This window comes from Myxocyprinus asiaticus, chromosome 46 (genome assembly GCF_019703515.2).
Source record: "Myxocyprinus asiaticus isolate MX2 ecotype Aquarium Trade chromosome 46, UBuf_Myxa_2, whole genome shotgun sequence".
Classification (NCBI taxonomy): Eukaryota; Metazoa; Chordata; class Actinopteri; order Cypriniformes; family Catostomidae; genus Myxocyprinus; species Myxocyprinus asiaticus.
In genome coordinates, this window is record NC_059389.1 from 18,633,555 (window position 1) to 18,653,850 (window position 20,296).

Sequence of the window (20,296 nt, forward strand, 5' to 3'; positions counted from 1 at the left end):
GAGATGATATTCTTATCACCACAATTATACAGAGCGGTTATCTGAGTTATCGTAGACTTTGTCAGTTCGAACCAGTCTGGCCATTCTCTGTTGACCTCTCTCATCAACAAGGCAGTTTCCGTCCACAGAACTGCCACTCACTGGATGTTTTTTGTTTTTGGCACCATTCTGAGATCAGCAGTTACAGAAATACTCAAACCAGCCCATCTGACACCAACAATCATCCATGCGATTATCTAATCAGCCAATCATGTGGCAGCTGTGCAGTGCATAACATCATGCAAATACAGGTCAGGAGCTTCAGTTAATGTTCACATCAACCATCGGAATGGGGAAAAAATGTGATCTCAATGATTTGGACCATGGCATGATTGTTGGTGCCAGTTGACCGCGCTGAACAATTGTGGTGAGAAGAATAGCATCTCAGAATGCTATTCTGAGATGCGGGTTGGCGCTGTTTTGGTGGCACGAGGGGGACCTACACAATATTAGGCAGGTGGTTTTAATGGTGTGGCTAATCAGTGTATATATACACACACACACACACACACACAAAGATAATATATATTCTGCTGGTTTCCACAGTCCTTTTGCAGAACAGGAAACGAAAAACAGTGTTAGTTTTCTAATCTTGTCTAAGTTGATCTTCATTTGGCCCCATTTTCCAAAAGCCACAGAGTCCACTGACGAGGAGAGCACACAGGTAATTCAAAGTCATTATCAAAAGTGTTCTCTCCAGTGAATTGTCTGACAATGATCACAGTCTCCTCTATCCTTGCTGAAGTGGAAGTTTGTACTAAACACTAATTATGACACAGAACAGTTATTCAATTGCGTGTTCTCAACGTACGAACACACACGCACAAAAATGAGTTCGCCAATGACCCTAAATAACAGTGTGGGCAAATTACATGGTATTCGGAACTCGAAAACAATGCTAGTTTCAAGGACACCCACCCACTGCCCATCTTGTACACGGCCTTTAAACCCCATAAAAAGACTGACGATTGTCTTTTTCGAGTTTTTACATTAGCATTCAACCCAAAGTTTTTAACTTGTATTGACCTTCAAATCGTTTTTGTGCAGGTTTCCACTTCATCCAAAAAAGGAACGTACTGTACATCTTTTGTTGACACTCATGTATAATCACTACAACCTCAGCGCACAAGTTAATCGTAGAACAAGTCACCTGTTTCATGCTCTCAGTCAGCAGGGGTATCAGTGAAGGGACGTAAGTGCTATTAACTTCGAGTTCGGGCCCTGCATTCATAAGTCTGCACCTACTCTGGGTCCTATGAGGGTCCATTCTGCTGATTGCCTCAGGCAACTTGTACAACTGCTGTGCTATTACATGCTCCCACATCCAAACTCTTTGCACCTACATGCCCTCTGGAGTCCCACCTGCCAAATACAATAAAGGAAAAGCTACAGCAGGTCTATAGAGAGAACAGTAATCAAGAGGGTTTGCAAAGTTGACCTGAGTAGCAGTTGAATTTCCAATGTGGCTTAGTCCCCAATAAACAAATATTCTGGGTTATTTTGAATTTAAAGGAATACTTCACCCCCCCACCAACCGCCAGTGTGAATAAGCTTATCTCTGTGCTCATGCACATGCTACGGACATCAACATTTTAACTGCAAAATGACTTTGGGTTGTTTCTTCAGAAGACTTGAAGTATGATGCAGGAGATGCAAGGACTACTTTTTGATCATTTCGGGTCCTTTTTTAAACTTTAAATTGAGGCAGGTTGTGTGAAACAGACCTAAGCTATAAAAATATCCCAGAACATCCCTTTGAATTGGCCAGTTCCATATAATTAGTGCTTACATGGGAATCCCGGTCAGAAATATCCAATTTCTCTGGCTGTTAACACACACAATGTGCAATTTACTGCATGCACATAATGCAAGTCAACTGCATGTAACAAAATACAAAATCAAACTCCATTACCTTCCCTGCCAAGTCTGATGCACAATGTAGGACACACTAGATGTATCCTGTGCATCCCACCAACCGCAGACATCAATATATGGAGACACCCATGTCTTCCAGACATGCTCAAACATGCGAAAGCAAACGGCAATATCAGCATATTTGCAGAGTGTGTTAGAGGCTTAATCTTATATTCATGGAACTCTTTTGGTCTTCACATACACATACACATACACATACAAACACACACCAACACACATAGGTGAATGCTGACCACAGGTGTTGCTAAGTCAGCGGTTCGTCATATTGTATGATTGCTTCACAGACAGGCTCTGATAAAGGCTGCCTTACCAGCTCCACCAAACATCAATTTCAGCATGATCAAAAAATCAATTCAGACCGCCACTGCCTGCCTCAGTACCTCGGATAAGCCTAACACATACATGCTGCTTTCAAACTCCATTCCTTACAAGTCAAAATACGGCTTCTTCAGCAGGCAAGCTGTGTCCCCAGATATTTTGGCTTTCGCTGTCCTCTAGCAAAACCATCGCTGCACATTTTGTTTGAATCCAGTTTTATTTGCCTGACAGCTCTCTCAGGGATTTAGCCCCAAAGCGCGTGTCTTCTGGACAGTCCTCAGAATAAGTGAAGATTGCTCTGTTCTTGACTTTTCTTTTCTGTCCAGAAGATGTTGCAGTCAGCAAAATGTAAAATTCAGAACAGAAAATGCTGGACGTGTATGCTAATAGAAGTGTCCAAGTCAATTGGAACAGGTATCAGGGGATGGAATGTGTCTGGAAATGGCTTGTTGAGCACAGTTTTCTTTTCTGTGTTGACATATCTCCTATTAAAACAGGAGGTTTGGGCAGGATATATCAAAGGGCTTGTCGCTTTAAAAAAAAAAAAAAAAAAAGGCAATTTTAGTTATGTCACAGAGGGAGGGACATTCTCATTCTAGAGAGCATTTGATTGGACAAAAATCTATGAAGTGCAAGATGAGTCATCAATATTTTTGGCCTGTTTTCTCAAGAGAAACAGTGTACATTTTAATGTGAATATCTGCTAGAAGTTTACTTTGTTTTCTTTTAGGAGTATCTACACTTGTATATACAGTATATGGCTTCAAATCTAAAAGACGTGCACTATAAGCCACAAATCTCCAGTTTTGATTTCATATGATCTTTAAGTGAATGCTTATTGCAATCAGGAAAAGTTCATTTACATTTTCTGAAAACATGAGTGATGTTTACACATGCAAAAGTTATAGTTACAATATTAAGTCTGCACGATTATGACAAAAAACACAATTGTCAAATATTTTCCTTGATATTGTAATTGCGATACATTTAGTAATAGAATTTATGTAATTATAAGTAATAGAATTTAGTAAGCAATATAATTTACATTAAAATACTTATTTTGTGCAAGGCATCTGCGTCCCATATTCATTATGTTGTATGAACATCCAAATCAAGCTGAAAACTGTTTCTAAATTCCTTTATTGCTGTTTTATACATCAATAAATCAAGACTGTGAATAACTGTTAAACTTCACACTGGCCTTCTTTGCAGCATGATTACCTAAATAGTGGTTAACATTTTGAAAGCGAGCAAAACACATGTCTGTAATTGATTAATGCAGGGGTTTTCTGGGGTCCTGGAACTCTAGGGTGCTGCATGGGGGTGCTATGGGGTCAGTGGAAGATCTCTGAAAAAAGAGAATAAAATAAAATAAAGGATATATAAGTAAAAATTTACTAAATTTGACATTACTTCTATATCATTATTTTTCTAAGGACTATGTACACACAGATTTGAACTGAACAGAAAATGTTTTTCTTCAGGTTTATACATGTAACATTAATAATGGGTAGAAAAAGATATTTGTTCAAAATAATACAAATTAAATATTTTCTGATACTATTTTATTAATTTCGTTGGCTTTAGTACAAAAACTATATACAATCCAATTATTTAAGTGGATTTTATATAATTTTTTCATTTATTTAATAATTATTTAATAATTATTCCCAATTATTAAATATTCACACTTACTATATTTTTTAATACAATACAAGTATACATGAAAATATATTGCTGCTATTTTTTGGAAGGGGATCTCTCGCAAAGGGATCCTCATTTTTGGGAGGTCCTTGGAATAAAAGTTTAAATAACTCTGGGTTTATGATCCAATACTGCAAAAATACAAAACGCATTGTAAATAGAACATTTTGATACTTTGAGAACAGACCTAAATGGAATGCCGTAATTGACACTTTTCATGATTACTTCATTGCATCAGTTGTAACTGTAATCTCAATTATTTACTCGATTAATTGCGTAGCCCTAATGAAAGGGTCTTGTGAGTGGTTTCCATGCGGTTGCTAGGGTATTTTGAGTTTTTTTTGTGTGTTGCTATGCAGTTGTTAGGGTGTTCTGGGTGGTTGCTTGCCTGTTGCTAGGTGATTGCTAGGTTGTTCTGGGTGCCTACTGGCCCAATTCAAAACAGCCCACCCCGAGGTTTCTATGATATTCTTTTCCCTAGATACGGACTGGGTCTCTCCTTTGTCCTGAGGGCCCTATTTTAAGAGCACTAGTGCTAAGGGCAGTGCTATGCCATAAGTCTTAGATGCAAAGTTAGTGGACATGGGCATGGGCATGAAGTTTTGGTATTTTCATGCAAGCATGTGCTACGTCTAGGCGCAAGTGCGTTAGGCGAAAATGCGCACGCAAGGTGCTAATGGGCTGGGTCAAGTGCAGTTTAACTTGGAGGTTCTTCTCCAGCAACGTCTTTGTCCTTTTAAATAGTCCATTCCCTGTCAAGGAAAATGTGGTTCAGGACATGGATGTAGGATCCATTCAGTTATAGAGATTGTAAGTATTATTAATCATTTTTATCTACTGACACACAAATCATGGCTAGGATTAACAGTGATTGTATCAGCACACTTCTACCGGTTGATTGTGATTTAGAAAAATGTTATTTACTACACAAAAAAATAAAGCAAACATATTTCTAAATTCAAATTACACTTCAAACGAAACAAAAATATATTCAAAATTGAGAAGCTTTTAAAAAATCATACCAAATCCAAACATTTTACCCTCTTCAACTTCTTCCACCAGCACCTTTTGCAGTGACCTAAAAATCACTCTATGACAACAGGTGGAAAATTCAATCATAAATACAATTTTAAATATACAAATAAAAAGAATAATAATTGAAAAATAAACCATGACCTATAGATAGTTAACACAAATATCATGAATTTTTGTTTAATAAAAAGGCTATTGTCAGGGACATAATTTGATGTTTCACCATATTTTCAGAGTTTGGACATGAACTTCATTACCACCTACTGGTGAAATCTCCAAACTGTAAATGCAGGAACTGAGTTTAGAGTTTGCGCTGCAAACAGACCTGCTTTTGAAACGTCTTAGCTCAATGACCTATTTCTCAGGAAAATAGCAAATTGCATTTTGAATCACTTCATTACCATACAATACACCTACAGTTTGCGCGCATACACCCACAGTAGCGCAAACACTCCCACCCACTACCACTTGTGTTTTGCGCTGGCACGAAAATTGTGCTTAGAATTAGCACTCTTACGAAAATTGGATAAGACGTAGCTCACGGTTTGTGCGCTTACGAGAATAGATCGTCAAGGCAAATTTTTTTTTTTTTTTTTTTGCTCGTTTTATCATCTGCCAGGTGTTTAAAAAACTAACAGCACACCCAGTGGTGCAAAAACAGGGTATACAACATATGCAATGCATAGGGGCCGCACACAAAGTGGGGCTCGGAGAGCGACGATGGAACACTCAAGGGGGGAATTCCAGCTTCAGGGGGGTGACAGAGTTGATATTGCATACACCCTCATAATTAGGAAGCTGTGCACCACTTGTCAAGGTTTTGGATATGGATTTGTTCCAATCCCTGAACACTTAAAGAGTCCAATCTGATGTCCCATTACTTTTTTTAATAAAGCAATACAGGTACAAATATCATGTTCTTTGGAATTCACTTATTCTGAACAATTATTTTAGCCATGTCCCACATTCTATGTGCAATCCTCTTGCCGCAACATGCCTCCCTCATTAAAATTTTAGGAAAAGTGTCACCTGCAATGTTTTTTTCATGATTAACACTTATTGATTCAGACACATGAAACCGAATCAACTTTTAACCCCCATAATTCCCTTTCGCCCTCCCAATCCCCAACCCCACCCTGACCCTCAACAAATATCCCTGTGGTCCAACTTGAGAATACACACAAAAATATTTCTATGCACCACTCCAGCCGACTTCCATCCCCTAAGGATGACCTGCCTGCCGATCATAACACTGGCTAGGACCCAATTTTTTATATATTTATCCCCTATATTAATGACTGCCCCATCGCCTAAAACACAGAGTCTGGGGCAAAATGAAATTTGAGAGTCCAATACGTCACACATAAACTCTGAACCTTCAACCAAAAATCTTGGATCTTAACACACCACCAAAAACATGGTTGTGTCCCCATCTTCTGATTGGCATCGCCAGCGGATGGGTGTGTCTTTAAGACCAAGCCTTTACAATCTAGAGGGGGTCCAATAGAATCCATGTAAAATCTTAAATTGCATAAGGCACACCCTTGCATCTCTAGATGTAGACTTGATGTTTTTTTAGAATCCTAGCCCACACTCCCTCCTCCAATACCAAGTTTAAATCTTTCTCCTATAATCTCTTGAGAGAAGTTGAAGCTCCATCCCCCAGGCTCTGAATTAGCAGGGAGTAAATACACTGAGCCACCTGCTATGTTAAACATCTTCATATGTGCTGCATTTGCGCCACCTCTGGTGCAATACAGCGCCTAACACTTCTTCTAATGCTTGTGCTCCCAGAACAGATTGCTTTTTTCAATATAGTCTATTTTCTATCTGAATTTAGTGCATGGGTAGGTTATGAAGTCTAAATCTGGCAATAGCTTAAGTAAATGCCGTGACGGAGATCCCCCAAAGTGAAGTGATGCATTCTCACAGTTTGCTACCTCTGTTAACAGCCCAGACAGGGAAGCTTTACCACTCTTCTAAATATAACACTGTGGTGTTGAGTGCTCTGATTCGCAATTGGATGTCTATGAGGCTGCCTGGAGATGCGCTGGAAGAGAATCAGCAGAGCATCACAGATCATGTGACTGGAACTGACCCCTTTAACTCCTTGCAGCTACAGCTTTAGGGCAATATGAAACAAAAATTGACAATTTTTACTTGCTCTAAATGCTCTGATATTCTAAAGAAAAAATGAATAACATTTTACATCAAAATGTAATAACTTTCTCTATCTCTGAAACAACTTTTGAAACAAGTGCCTCACTGTAACCTCGATTTTTGCTTTTTTAATGAATAAATTATTTTTTGTGGTTATCATCACTGTGCCACAAATTCTGTCGATTGAGCTCAATTTATATTGAACCCAGGATATTCCTTTAATGGAACTTTGGGTTAGAGGTTCGCACAAATTCCCAAACAATAAGCATTGTAGTTGTAATTGTGATGCTTTGCTTTGCAGACACCTCTAATGATATAACACTTTTTCATGCTGTCTTTCAAATTGAAATTCATTATGTGGGAAAGCGTGGAAAATCATTGTGTATTCATGTGTTTGTAATTGTATGTGCATGTGATTTCCAGCATGTTTGCTTGTGTGTTCAGTGCATCTATTCAAATCTATATTTTCTCAGCCCCAACGCTGCAACGCCCCTCACAGCTGAGTTCTCTCACCATCTGTTTTTGTTATGAGACAAAATAAGCCTCATTTTGTCATAGCTTAATAGCTCTCAACTTTTGTACTTCTTTAAGGAAGAGATGATCATAATCACCATTTCTACCAGCATTCTTTTGACAGAGGCATCCGTCTGCAGTCAAGCGTAGACTGAGCATCATCTTACAGATCATTCAGAAAGAGAGGTAGAGAGAGAGAGAGAGAGTGATGTGCCGCATTCACAGCTATGTAATTATTCTCATTATGTCAAATCCCTGTGCCAGAACAATAACTGTGCTTTCATGAAAGGACCCCAAATGTCCATCTGCTCTATGTAGCTGTACACATGAGGCACAAACAGGAGAGGAGATGAGCTAAAGATTTTTGACAAAGATACACAGTAAAAGATGTATGAAGCATGACCAGCATGGAGTTTGACCATATACTAGATTAAATAAAGGCTAAGTTTCTGCTTAAACAACCCAACTAGCATTTCAGTAAATCAATCAGAGCTTAAAAGGTCACTCAGATCGTAAAGAAGGAAAGATTTTGCATATGCGTGTTACTAGATGTGCATAAGTGTCAGCATCAATCGAGGGCAGTATGCTCTGTTTAAGTCTCTCCTGTTTACTAAGGCTTAATCGGTTCCTGTCTAAATGGAAAGCTTTGTTCTTGAACTACCCATTGATCTTCTCAATCACTGAATCGTAAAGAAGGTCCAATCAGATGTCAACATGATGGAGTTCTCTGCCGCCAAGGCAGATCCGCTAGCATGAAATCAGTGATGCAAAACCTGTTCGTACCAGTGCATTTCTTGGGGCTGCCAGGGCGCTTGCCATGCATCCCTAACTTGCATCCAAAGTTCTCCTCCCAGAATTCCGCAAACCAAACGTTCCGTCGGTTGTTAGACAAGGAGCGGCTTTTGAAGTATCTGTCAAAGGCTGAAAAAGATTGGAGAAAACATTGGGAAATTCATGTAAGCTGTAACCTGTAATCTTGATTGATCACTTTTTTACAGTGGGAAAAAGTTCATTATATGGTAATAACATTGTAATACACTGTGTTGGTTGTTAATTAAAGCTTCAAATGTTTTAGGTGTAGCATTTCTTTTTAAATGGTTAAGAGCAGATCAAGAGTTGAAGTACGCAAGGTTCCCACACCTTATGATAAACAAAATTATTACAAAAAGATTATACTGACATTTATAACCAGTACTAAACCATTATATGATACATTATATTATATTATATAACAATTTACATTGTATTATTTCCCTTTCCAGTGATTTGTGATTACTAAACATTACACTCACATAGATCAATTAATAACCGATAAAATATTTTAGAGCAGGCATAACTACAAAATGTATATCCACTATAGAAATTTCTATTAGGACTACTTTTTGTGACTTTCCCCATGCTTTTGAGATTTTTTGAGACTAGGGCTTTCACAATTATGAAATTTGGCTGACGATTAATTGTCATTCAAATAATTGCGATCATTGTCATACAAATTGTTATACTTAAGGTGTATGTGTGCTTAATACATTTCTTTTTGGCTTGAAAACCTGGAAAGATATTGCACTGGCATAGAATCGCATGAAAAATTAAATTTTAAATATTAAAATATTTCCACATACTTAAAATATGTCTCTTTTTTTGGTCAACTTTAGTCTTGGTCAACTTAACATTTTCACTGTTGTTTTTTGAAGCCAGCCAACCCAACATATTATATTATATTATAACATATTATATTATATTATATTATAGTAAATATATATATATATATATATATATATATATATATATATATATATATATATATATATATATATATATAAATTCTTCACTTTTACCAAATAGATCAAATAATTGTGGCCAGGTAATACCATAATATTGCGACAGGCCTACAGTATTAGAGACTTCTCCTTGTATGGAAATCACCATTTTAAAATTCCCTGATATTTCCATGTTTTCCATTACTTTTCTAGCCCTAGAAATACCAAATATAAAATTCCCTGAAAAATAAATAAAAGAAATTAATAACCGGGGGAATCGTGAGCACATTTGACCTTTTGATCAGTTGCCAAAAGTGGGTGTTACCTTCTATTGATGCTCTTTTTGGAAGGATGGTAATAGCTCCTTCTGCCACACTTTCCTGTTGAACCACAGGAGATATCTTGGATCCCCAGCTGTCCGATCCCACCCACAGGAAGTGACCCGTTTGGTTGTTACGTTTTGCAGCATCCAAGACACGCCTGAAGGACCAGTAAACAGAAAACACATTCATGTAAGCCAGCAAGAATAAAACCAAATTATGTAAATATGTCCTTCAAACAGAAGAGCCTTCATTCATTCTGGCATTCTGAGGTCAACAATGTTCTGTTTTAGTAACATTTAAAATTGGAAAGTGCTCTTAAGTCATCAGTGTAACAGACATTGTCACTATTCTGCTCTCATTTCATGAATGATGCCCATTGTTTTTCTTTTTCAACATATTAACACTACAGATTTTCATTATTGTTATTTAATATACATGCATCAATGCATAGGGGAAAAAGCAATTGATTAGGGCACCTGATGTCGTCCTCATTTGCAAACATGACGACGGCTCGGGCGTTGGGAGTCTCCAGCAAGCGCAGGATGATCTTGTCGAACTCTCCTGGTCTGGGCTCTCTGGGGATCTTCAGTGATTGAGCAATACACACACCACCTAAGAGAAAGAAGAAGAGTTACAGGTGAGAAAGAGAGCGCATAAAGAATGATTAAGATGATGGAAGGATGGAGAGTAAAGAAAGAAAAAAAAAAGAATTGAAAGATGATTATCAAGAAACACAAATATGTGACTATGAAGACAAAAGGAAGATTAAAGGGAAAAAAGAGGCGGACAGCAAAGAAGATAATGGGGTATTGAGGATGAGAGAGAGAGAGAGAGAGAGAGAGAGAGAGAGAGAGATTATTATCCCTTTCAGGAAATTTAGTTTGCAGTAGAGTTTTGAGAAGACACCATAAATACAAAAAACACAATGATCACGATCATAAAAAAAATTTCAGTAAAACAATAGAAAAACATACAACCCTACTTCCACTATTTGTGAGAGAGAGAGAGAGAGAAAGACAAGACATGAGAAGATCAGAAAGTGTGAAAGAACAGATGAAAACACAGGGCGGCAACGAAAACTTTTTCCACTATAAGATAGACATAGAGAAAAACAAACAGATTCTGTGTTTTTCTTTTCTTTTTGTTTTCTTCTCAGCAGAGTGAGGAAAGCATGTTTTGATTCAAATGATATCTGATAGTGTCACCTTGCCCAAGGTGCCTGTGGGAACACGAGGTGATGTCAAACACCTCTCCGCTTATTTACTTGGCATAATGCAATTCAGACCATGCAAGACACTACACTTGAAAGCCTTTGGCCTTAGTGTCATATACACCAAAGTGTACACAATAGCAATTCTGTTGTTTCCATATATCTGAGCATATAAAAAATGTCCAAAGAAAATTGTGACAAGTTATGTCGTCAAGATCTGATCAGGTCTTCAAGACAGCTCAGGCACTCGCATGACACTCACACAAATGAAGGAATCATGCTTTCGCTCACCTCGACTGCTCTCTAGTTCAATATATTTCCTTACCGGCAGCCACAGTTTGAATTGAAAGGGGGCTGGGAACAATAAAAAATAAATAAACATGGGGAGTCCCATTCTATTTCACTGAATTAAGGATGAATAATAAAAAAACAATTCTGTCAAAATTTTGCTGTGACATTACATGGATTTCATTAGTAATTAAGAACTGATTTTCCATCTAAAATTTCTGAAGATGACCTTAAAAAAATCTAGAGTTCTGGCAAACTAGCCGCAAACTTGCCACAAATTTGCCACTCGCTATTTTCACATGCAAATGCGCTTGTGATTCACCACAAATGTTTGCCAGAATTTTCTAGCCCTTCACCAGTAGTGGTGAACCTGCAGCAAACCTTTGACAACAATAGACAATTTGTATGTGAAAATTATAAGGGCGCCCAAGTATGACTTTGTGATGCCTTTTATAATGCCTGATCAAAACTTATGTATATAAGTTGCTAATAGGTTAGAAGGCTAAGCAGTTAGCAATATGCTAAACCATCAGGTTAATGGGTTAGCTTGCTTACTGAAAACACAAATAAAAAGACTTCTGTAATATAATTTTAAGAGTAATACTGTTTTTAACTACATTAATTGACATAATTAGTCAATATGTAATATATATAAACAAGTGATATCCCTTACGAAAATCGAGAATTCATGGAAAATTTGCCACAAACTTGCCGAAAAATCGCCACTGATAATTTTCACATGCAAAGTATCTTTGCGGCAAACTTGCGGCAAATTGTTCATTGTTGCCAAAGGTTTGCCGGAGGTTCACCACTACCGGCAAAGACCTGCAAACTTATGACAAACATTTGCAGTGAATCAAAAGCTCATTTGCATGTGAAAATAACGAGCGGCAAGTTCGCGGCTATTTTAGATTTTTTTGTAAGGGATTGTATGTTTTTTAATTAGGGAATTGCTTTGGGGTCCAAGGTCGGTAGGATTTGGCATTACAGGACAACAACACATTGTCAGGGAATTTGCAACAAGCAGCGTTTGATATGGAAACAGGCCTCTCTCAGTGTTCAAAGTGTGGCTATAATAATCCTCCATTACAGCATTAGCTCTTCATGCCCTAAGTTAAACACTCCAATACCCCTCCAAATATGCTCTCTCACCACTACAGTCCATTTAATGAACAGCTGTGGAGGGCCCCATCCTGAGAGCAGCTCAATGTTTCCTCTCCATCAAGGAAGTCATCACGATGCCCAATTCTCCCAAAGACATTCAGTGATTATGCTGAATGGATGTCCTTTCAAGGATAAGCACCAATCTGCACATCATCATGGTTTTCTTAATAGCGGCTGTTCTCCTTTGTTGTCGCCTCAGTTATCATTATGCAATTGAGATACTGTGCTATGATAATGTCTGCTTGTGGGGTGTCAGTGTGGGGCACAATTTTAAGATGGCATGTCTTGCTTGAGAGAGTGCGACATGTGAGGGGATAATCAGAAACAACCACAACCCAGCTAAAAGGAAAACCGCTTAAACCAGACTGAGGTGGTTAACTGGTCTCCCAGCCTGGTCAGGCTAGACCAGCTAGACCAGCATAAACAATATAAGACCAGCAAACCAACTAAGGTTGATTTCAGCGGGGAATAACACTTCTGCTCTAGGATATTTTATTTTCTGCTTTTATTTCCGACAAACATGCGGTTAATATGTGGCAAATTGCTGCAAACATTTTACCACAAAGTTTGTTTGCAAGTTAACAGATTAACTTGCCACGAATGTCACAATGTTTGCCAAATGTTAAAATTATTGCTATTTCTAATTTTTCTTTAAATGGCTTTCACCCAATATTGGTCTATGCTACATATGTTATTCAAGCTTATTATTTGTATTTCATTGTTAGCTTAGCAACATGTTAACAGCAAAATTGTCTACTGTGAGCTGTCGAGTCTCTCGTGCACTTCACGTGAGGAGCTATCGCAAGCCATTTCAACATTTAATCACATGCAGGATATGAATTATAGACATGTATTAATACAATTTTACTAGCAAAATGCTAATTCTTGATATCAACAATGGAATTGCTACTAGTGAAAATGCTAATTCTTGATATTAGTAATTAGGTTTGCACTAGTAAATACGTTAATTCCTGACACAAAAAATTACGACATTGCTCACACACATTCTTGATCTCAAAAATGGAATTTCAACTAGTAAACACTAATTTGTTTATATATGTAACTGCATTTTCACTAGAAGAATGTCACAATGATCTGTCATTCACTCCTGTTTCAAAACACAATTACTGATATCTATAATTAATTTCTTGTCAGAATTCTTATTTCACATATCAGCAATGTACAACATACTAGTAAAAATTTGAATTTATTAAGCAATAATTACATTGTTACTAGTGCAATTTTTGTAGCATGCATGATTTTGTACTAATGTGGTTGTCGCCTATGTAGCACATTCGAAATAAGTCACTAATGAGATTCCAGCTTAGAACGCTGCCTTAGAGTAGGAAACTTTCACTACTGGTGGTTTTGGAATAGAGCTTATTATTTTGTGAGGTCAGTTAGTCAATGGAGTATGGCCCATCTGAAGGTTCATAAACTCACTGCGATGTCGTTCACCCGCTTGATCTATCAAACTGACTGCAGTCCAGGCTTCCTGCCATTCATAAAATATTCAGACAGGCCATGACACAAAATCAGATTCAGAGACCAAACCGAGTGCTCAGAATAGGATGGTGGCCTTGACTAGCGAGGAAGCTCATTTAGAGCTCTTGGTGTCAAATCTGCCAGAGGCAATAAGAGTTTCAGTTGTATTAGTCACACTGTTGTGTGCAACAGACGTACCACCATGACAATCTCAAACAATTTATAAGTGCCTGGGGCATCTTGTCTTTTGTGAGTGAACATGTCAGTTGTCCAATAAAATTATCAGACTAAAACATGATATCTTATATCACTCAGTATTCAATACATTAATGTTTCCAAAAATTAAAATACTGTCATCATCGACTCACCCTTATGTTGTTTCAAACACAAAAGGAGATAGGCAGAATGGTAGCCTCAGTCACCATTTACTTTCATTGTATGGTAAAAAAAAGATGCAATTGAATCAATGCTGACTGAGGCATTCACATTCTGCCTAACATCTCCTTTTGTGTTCCAAAGAAGAAAGTAAGTCACATGGGTTTGGAAAAACTTAAGGGTACAGGATTTACCTGTAAATAATTTCTGCGTGAACTATCACTTTAAACCTCCAATTAAAGTTTAAATAAGAAGTGTGCACAAACTAAATGGTTTGATGTTCAGTGGTTTACAGTAATTAAGAAGGCAAATGATTTTGCTTTATTAAAAGGTGGGATCTGAAGCATTCTGGATAATTAATATTATGAATTTTGGATCATTTACCCATCAAGTTTTAAAGAGGACATAAATTATCAGATTGTGGTAGCTGTGAGCGGTGTGCTGACAGCTGATTTAACAGCTGTAGTGTGCATACTACAAAAAGTACTGCAGTAATAAGATAGCCAGACACCTTGTGCAAAAGATATGAAGGGATATGCAAGGAAGGATGAGTCCTTTAAGGAATACAGAAGTAAGTATTCTTCGGTAAAGTGTACAAATGTACATTTGCACATACAAAATGTAGTGTGCTAGAGCCACACTATAAATACATAGTAATGAGATTATATTGGATAACCTGATGTCTCATCTCAAAATTGTGATTCTGCAAAAACTTTAATTTTTACCCCAAGAATGATCATTTGGCATGCAGAATATATCAAGTCCTCTGAAGTTCTCAAATGTAATTAAATTCAAATATCGTGTTGCACCAGATTTTGCGTCAATGACTAGAAATGCCAGTGACAAAACAGATATGCAAAAATAATCAGTTTTCAAACAAATTCCAGAGAGCTACCCCATCTTCCATTGGTTGTATAAACAGATAGTCCCGCCACAACCTCACACCACTGATTGAGCCAATGTTGATGTGTCGGGCTGGGGTGAGTTTCCCAAAAGCAGCATAAGCCAATTATGGTCACGAGTTCCATCATTACCAACATAATTCAACGATTTTGTGTTCTTGAAACTATAGTTTCAACGAACATTCGCAAACAGCATGCAAAGTTGTTTGGTTGGAACTACAGCTCTCCACTTGTTAAAAATAGGATTCCTTGCTAGTTAGAAATCATTTTACTTCCCCGAGGTTTCTTTATTTTTATTCCATATACAGTATATCTTTCATTCTGTCAAGACTTTGACCACATTTACATGCACTTAAGACAACGGCTTTTTCTGGGTTTTGCAGAAAGCAGTGTTCTGAAATGTCACGTAAATGCGACTGCAGCCTTCCTCGTGCCGTTTTGAGATTAAAGGCTGTTAAGAGAAAGCGCTTTAACAGACGTTTTCTGTCAGAGAACATGGCTTATGTGTCCGTGTTAACTCATAAGTGGTTTTCTTATAGATTTTTAAAGAGTATGCGTACGTGCTCAAGTACATCGGGGGAACACCAAAGTCTTATTTAGAGGGAAACCCCACTATTGCAGCGCAATGAATCTGTTGCATTACACAATGCACGCCGCTTGTGTGTCTTCAGCAGCTTTCACGTATTAAATGGCATTAAACGCATTAAACATTATGGTGTACATGCAAATAAGCTATTTTAATTTGATATCCATTTGATCTCCGCAGAAGTTATAACTCCACCCCCTGCCTAACGTCATTAACGACAACTCTATAATGTTGAACCAGCATGGTTCAAATGATGAATGAGAAACTTAGTTACTATGGTTTCAGGAAACAGTCGTGACTAGCTAGTTCATTTCTCCAACGATGCATCATACTATGATGGTTAAGCAGTGAGTAATGTTGTCGGGAAGTGCAGCCCTGGACAGGCACCAGGCCTTCAAACAAACAGAGGAAAGTTTTGACAGTATCACAGAGCAACAGTGTTACGCTTACACAGCCCACAAATGGTTCACTTATAGCTGAGGGAAATGAGAAAGAAAAAAATGGCACGCATCACCTTCAACATCAGTGTGTTTATAGTGTATGTGCACAAATTGCGGATAACTATCAAAAGACAGCTCATTGTAAAAATCAGACACCATATGAAAACCAGTTTTGATGTCAAAACCTAAACATGCAAACAAGATATGTGCACATTTAATAAGCCACCAGAATGTCGGTAAAGGTGTTTACAAGGTTTGAGCTCGTGAATATTTTGTGACTATGGCGTAATTTTGCAAAATTATATTATGAGGTTCATTATTAATATTACACGTTACACAATATTACGTATCGCAGCAGTTCCAAGGTAAAAGGTCCACTGTGGCCGCTAAAAGCGAGTTAAATGTTCTCTAAAACAGATGAGAGTTTTAAAGGTTTATGCTTGTTGAGTTTTAAATAAACAAAAAATACTTTCTTACCCTAAACTTTAAACCTAAACATAACTAATAGTGTGAAAAATGTAAATGTGACATGAAAAACTCAATTGCTGAAGCAACAACATCACTTTGTGGTGCTTCTATGAGACTTTGTCTCATATGTCGACTTGCATCTTAAGGACTCGTACCCCGGTCCTGTGCATCACAAGTGCAACACTTAATCAGTAATGAGTTACTGCACAACTGCACAATTGCATTCAAACAAGCTTGTTAATGTAGTTGGTATTGTAATTCAAACATGTTGAACAAGTGTTTTGATGTCATAAGATAGTATTATATGTGGAACAGGGCGAAAAGTATGTGTTATTGAACTGATAATCTGCCGTTTTTACTTGTGATTTGTGTGAAATTGAATAAAAGAAAGTTGTAGCTCCTTTATTGTTTATTTCACAAGGAAACTGTCACGATATGTACAATGAGCCTGGCAAAAATTATTTTGCCAAAATATAAGTATAGTAATAGCTATGAGACCAGGTTGGTTTACATGCAAAGTGAAATACACTGATGAGCCAAAACATTAGTCAAGTCAAGTCACATTATGACCACCTGCACTGTAAAAAATGTTTGTGATGATGATTTTTATAGTATATTTTACAGTAGTATTTCTACAATACATTCATATGAAAAGACAACAGTATACTGTGACTTCACAGTGAACAGCACCAATAAATTACTGTAATGTAGTAGTGCTGTGTTGTAGAATCACAATGGTCATCTGTATTTTTAAAAAATCTAAAGTGTTTGTTAATTGACACCATCAAGTTTTGTATCCTGAGTGTTGATATCTTACGTGCCTGATTAACAACTCATGATAAAAAGTTCATGAACGATTAAAAACAACCATATTATAGCCTAGCTTTGCAAACATCCCTTCCACATTTATTTAAAATGATACTATTTCTTTACTTTCAAATGCATTATATTGTTTACTTTATACATGATGGTCCAACATAAAGTCACCCACTAAATTGACTATTTTCTCCATACATCACAGTGCAATAAATTGAGTTCTTCAACACAATTGCACTAAATGGGAGAATTTTAATTGTAAATAAATAAGATACGGTCCCATCCAAAAGGAACACTAAACATCAAAATGGTGACTTCACACAAAACACAATTTTCCCATAATGCAGTGCAATATAAAAAAAATCAAATAAAATCACAGTAATTTGATGTGTTGTGACCTAGCCTGCATTGATTTTACAGTCAAATACTGAAAACAGTATTTTATTGTAAGAAATTACTGTTAAATCTTGTAAAATCCTGGCAATTTTTTACAGTGTGCTTAATATGCTGTTGGTCATCCATTGTAGGTGCTTTCGGAGGTGGACAGGGGTCATCATGGGTACTCTGACTGGTCTGCGGCTACTCAGCCCCATACGCTGCAGGGTGCAATGCACTGTGTGTTGTGACACATTCCTCCCGTAACATAAATAATTTCTGTGATTTGTACCACAGTAGACCTTCTGTCGGTTCAGACAAGATGGGATATCCTCCGTTGCCCTCATGCATCGATGAGCCATGGGCGCCCAACACCCTGTCGCTGGTTTTTGGTTTGTCCCTCCTCGGACCACTGTCAGTAGGTACTCACCACTGCTGACTGGGAGCACCCCACAAGCCTTGCCATTTCAGAGATGCTCTGACCCAGTTGTCAGGTCATAACAATTTGGCCCTTATCAAAGTTGCTCAGGTTTACTACAAGAACTGATTGTTCGCGTATCATCTAATCTACCCAGACCTTGACATGTGGCCTTGTTGGAAGATAATCAACGTTATTCGCTTCACCTGTGAGTGGTCATAATATTTTGGCTCATCAGTAGGCATAATGGGTAAAATTCAAGTTGTGTGGATCAGGTTTTACTTAGGTTTACACCGAATGCAGGAAAGCAAACCCACTGATGTCAAACCCGGTGTGAAAATTATTATCTTACTACTTTAACATTAACTTTTCTTTCACTGCTTAAAGTTATGAATAATCTCAATTCCTATATTCAATCTGAAAATTCAATTATTTTCTGTTTGCACAATGAATTCAGTTTAACTTTCAGATCTGCCAAAGATGAAAACTTCTTTAATGGGTGTGGCAGCGGGGGCATGGTCGAGCGTCCGTCCGGAGAGAGAGAAAGTGGTAAGGGTGCTTGCACCTGAGCTAGATTATGTGTAACACCTGTCTCTAATTCCAGTGAGTATGGGGAGAGCGACATATAAGCAGCCACACCACCAGCAGGGAGAGTGAGAGAGTCTGGCACAAAGAAGGCCACGGTGCTCTTGAAGCTGAAGCTGTTTAACCTGTTATGTTTACAAAGCTGATGTGTTTAAGTGACTACATGTTTATGAAGCTGATGTGTTAAATGCCTATGTGCCTATGAAGCTGACAAGTTTGTGAAGTTGTAAAGCACTGAAGTGGCCTATTAAAGTCCTACCTGAGCCAGGAAAAACTTGCTTCCCTGTGTTCTCCTTCCCGCCGGCTGTGAAGCTGCCTTACAATAGGTAAAATTTTCCCTTAATTTTCGTGTTACACAGTGTGCAGTCAAGAAGCATTAGTCAGCCTTTTAAATCGTAACACAATCAGAGCAAAGGAAATTTTGAAAACAAATCTCACATTGAAGTCCCAGCCAAATTTCCTTTCTACTGTTTACCATTTATTTTGCACAGCCTTTCAATATTTTGGCAGAAATAAGCCATGTTCTGCTAGACACATGGCAGAACAATCTCACTTTTTTCCTGCGACACAAGCGCAGCCAGCTACACACAAAAGTGTCCTAAGCGTGGGAGTAGGGGCTTTTGTGTTTCTCATGCAAACCATGGCAGCCATTAGCGGTGCAGTGTGTATAAGCCAACACATATGCATACCACACTGTGAATGCAAGAAAATGTTTGAAACCCAGAACAAAAATTATTTGTGGGCTGGGATACACTTTACATCTTTATATAACACTGTACGTTACACCAAATGACTACAGTCATTGTCAAGATAATGTGGGCAATAGAACAAACGAAGAACAAGTCATTCTGTTTACCAGTAAATGCATATCAGAATCAGGAAACAAGGTTTTTTACGCATTGACATTGTGACAAAGACATTACTAAATATGTCTGCCTATGGAACATTATCTGTGGCTGAACATTAGAGATGGGAATCATAAAGAATTCTGGTTCTGATTCTGATTTCACTTAACGATTCCAGTTCCTTAATGATTCTTTTAGTAATTTTGAGGATAACAAAATGAGTCTAGTCTCCTATAGCTCATTTCTAACTTCCAAAGTCACTGGTGCAGTAATTACAGCAATACTTCATTTAAAACTTTCCCAGGTAGGAAGTTACAAAGTTTCCTGCCATATAACTTGCAGTGTTGCTGGAGGGAGGCCGTTTCCTGCCTTTGAAGTGGAACAGCAGCAAGTTAGCACTGTAGACAAAGACATATCTCTGCCAGATCCTGTCTAAGATCAACCTTTCAGAGTTAATTGCTGTAGAAATACACATTTGGACTGAGGGAGAGGGGCTTCCATGCTATAAATGAATCTCTGCCACATCACACTGCATTAAGCAGGGGATGCTGACAGTGT

The 20,296-nt window shown here is 37.8% G+C and overlaps 1 protein-coding gene across 1 annotated transcript in view; it reads right to left on the minus strand.

Annotated features, from left to right (window-relative positions):
* Positions 1 to 20,296, minus strand: part of grm8b (glutamate receptor, metabotropic 8b) — a 254,050-nt gene that overhangs the window by 101,926 nt on the left and 131,828 nt on the right. Inside the window, exons 4-6 of the mRNA XM_051690429.1 lie at positions 10,258 to 10,393; positions 9,784 to 9,938; positions 8,485 to 8,622 (exon numbers count right to left, since the gene is read on the minus strand). Coding sequence (XP_051546389.1) covers positions 8,485 to 8,622; positions 9,784 to 9,938; positions 10,258 to 10,393 — 429 coding nt within the window. The remainder of the gene's footprint in view (positions 1 to 8,484; positions 8,623 to 9,783; positions 9,939 to 10,257; positions 10,394 to 20,296) is intronic.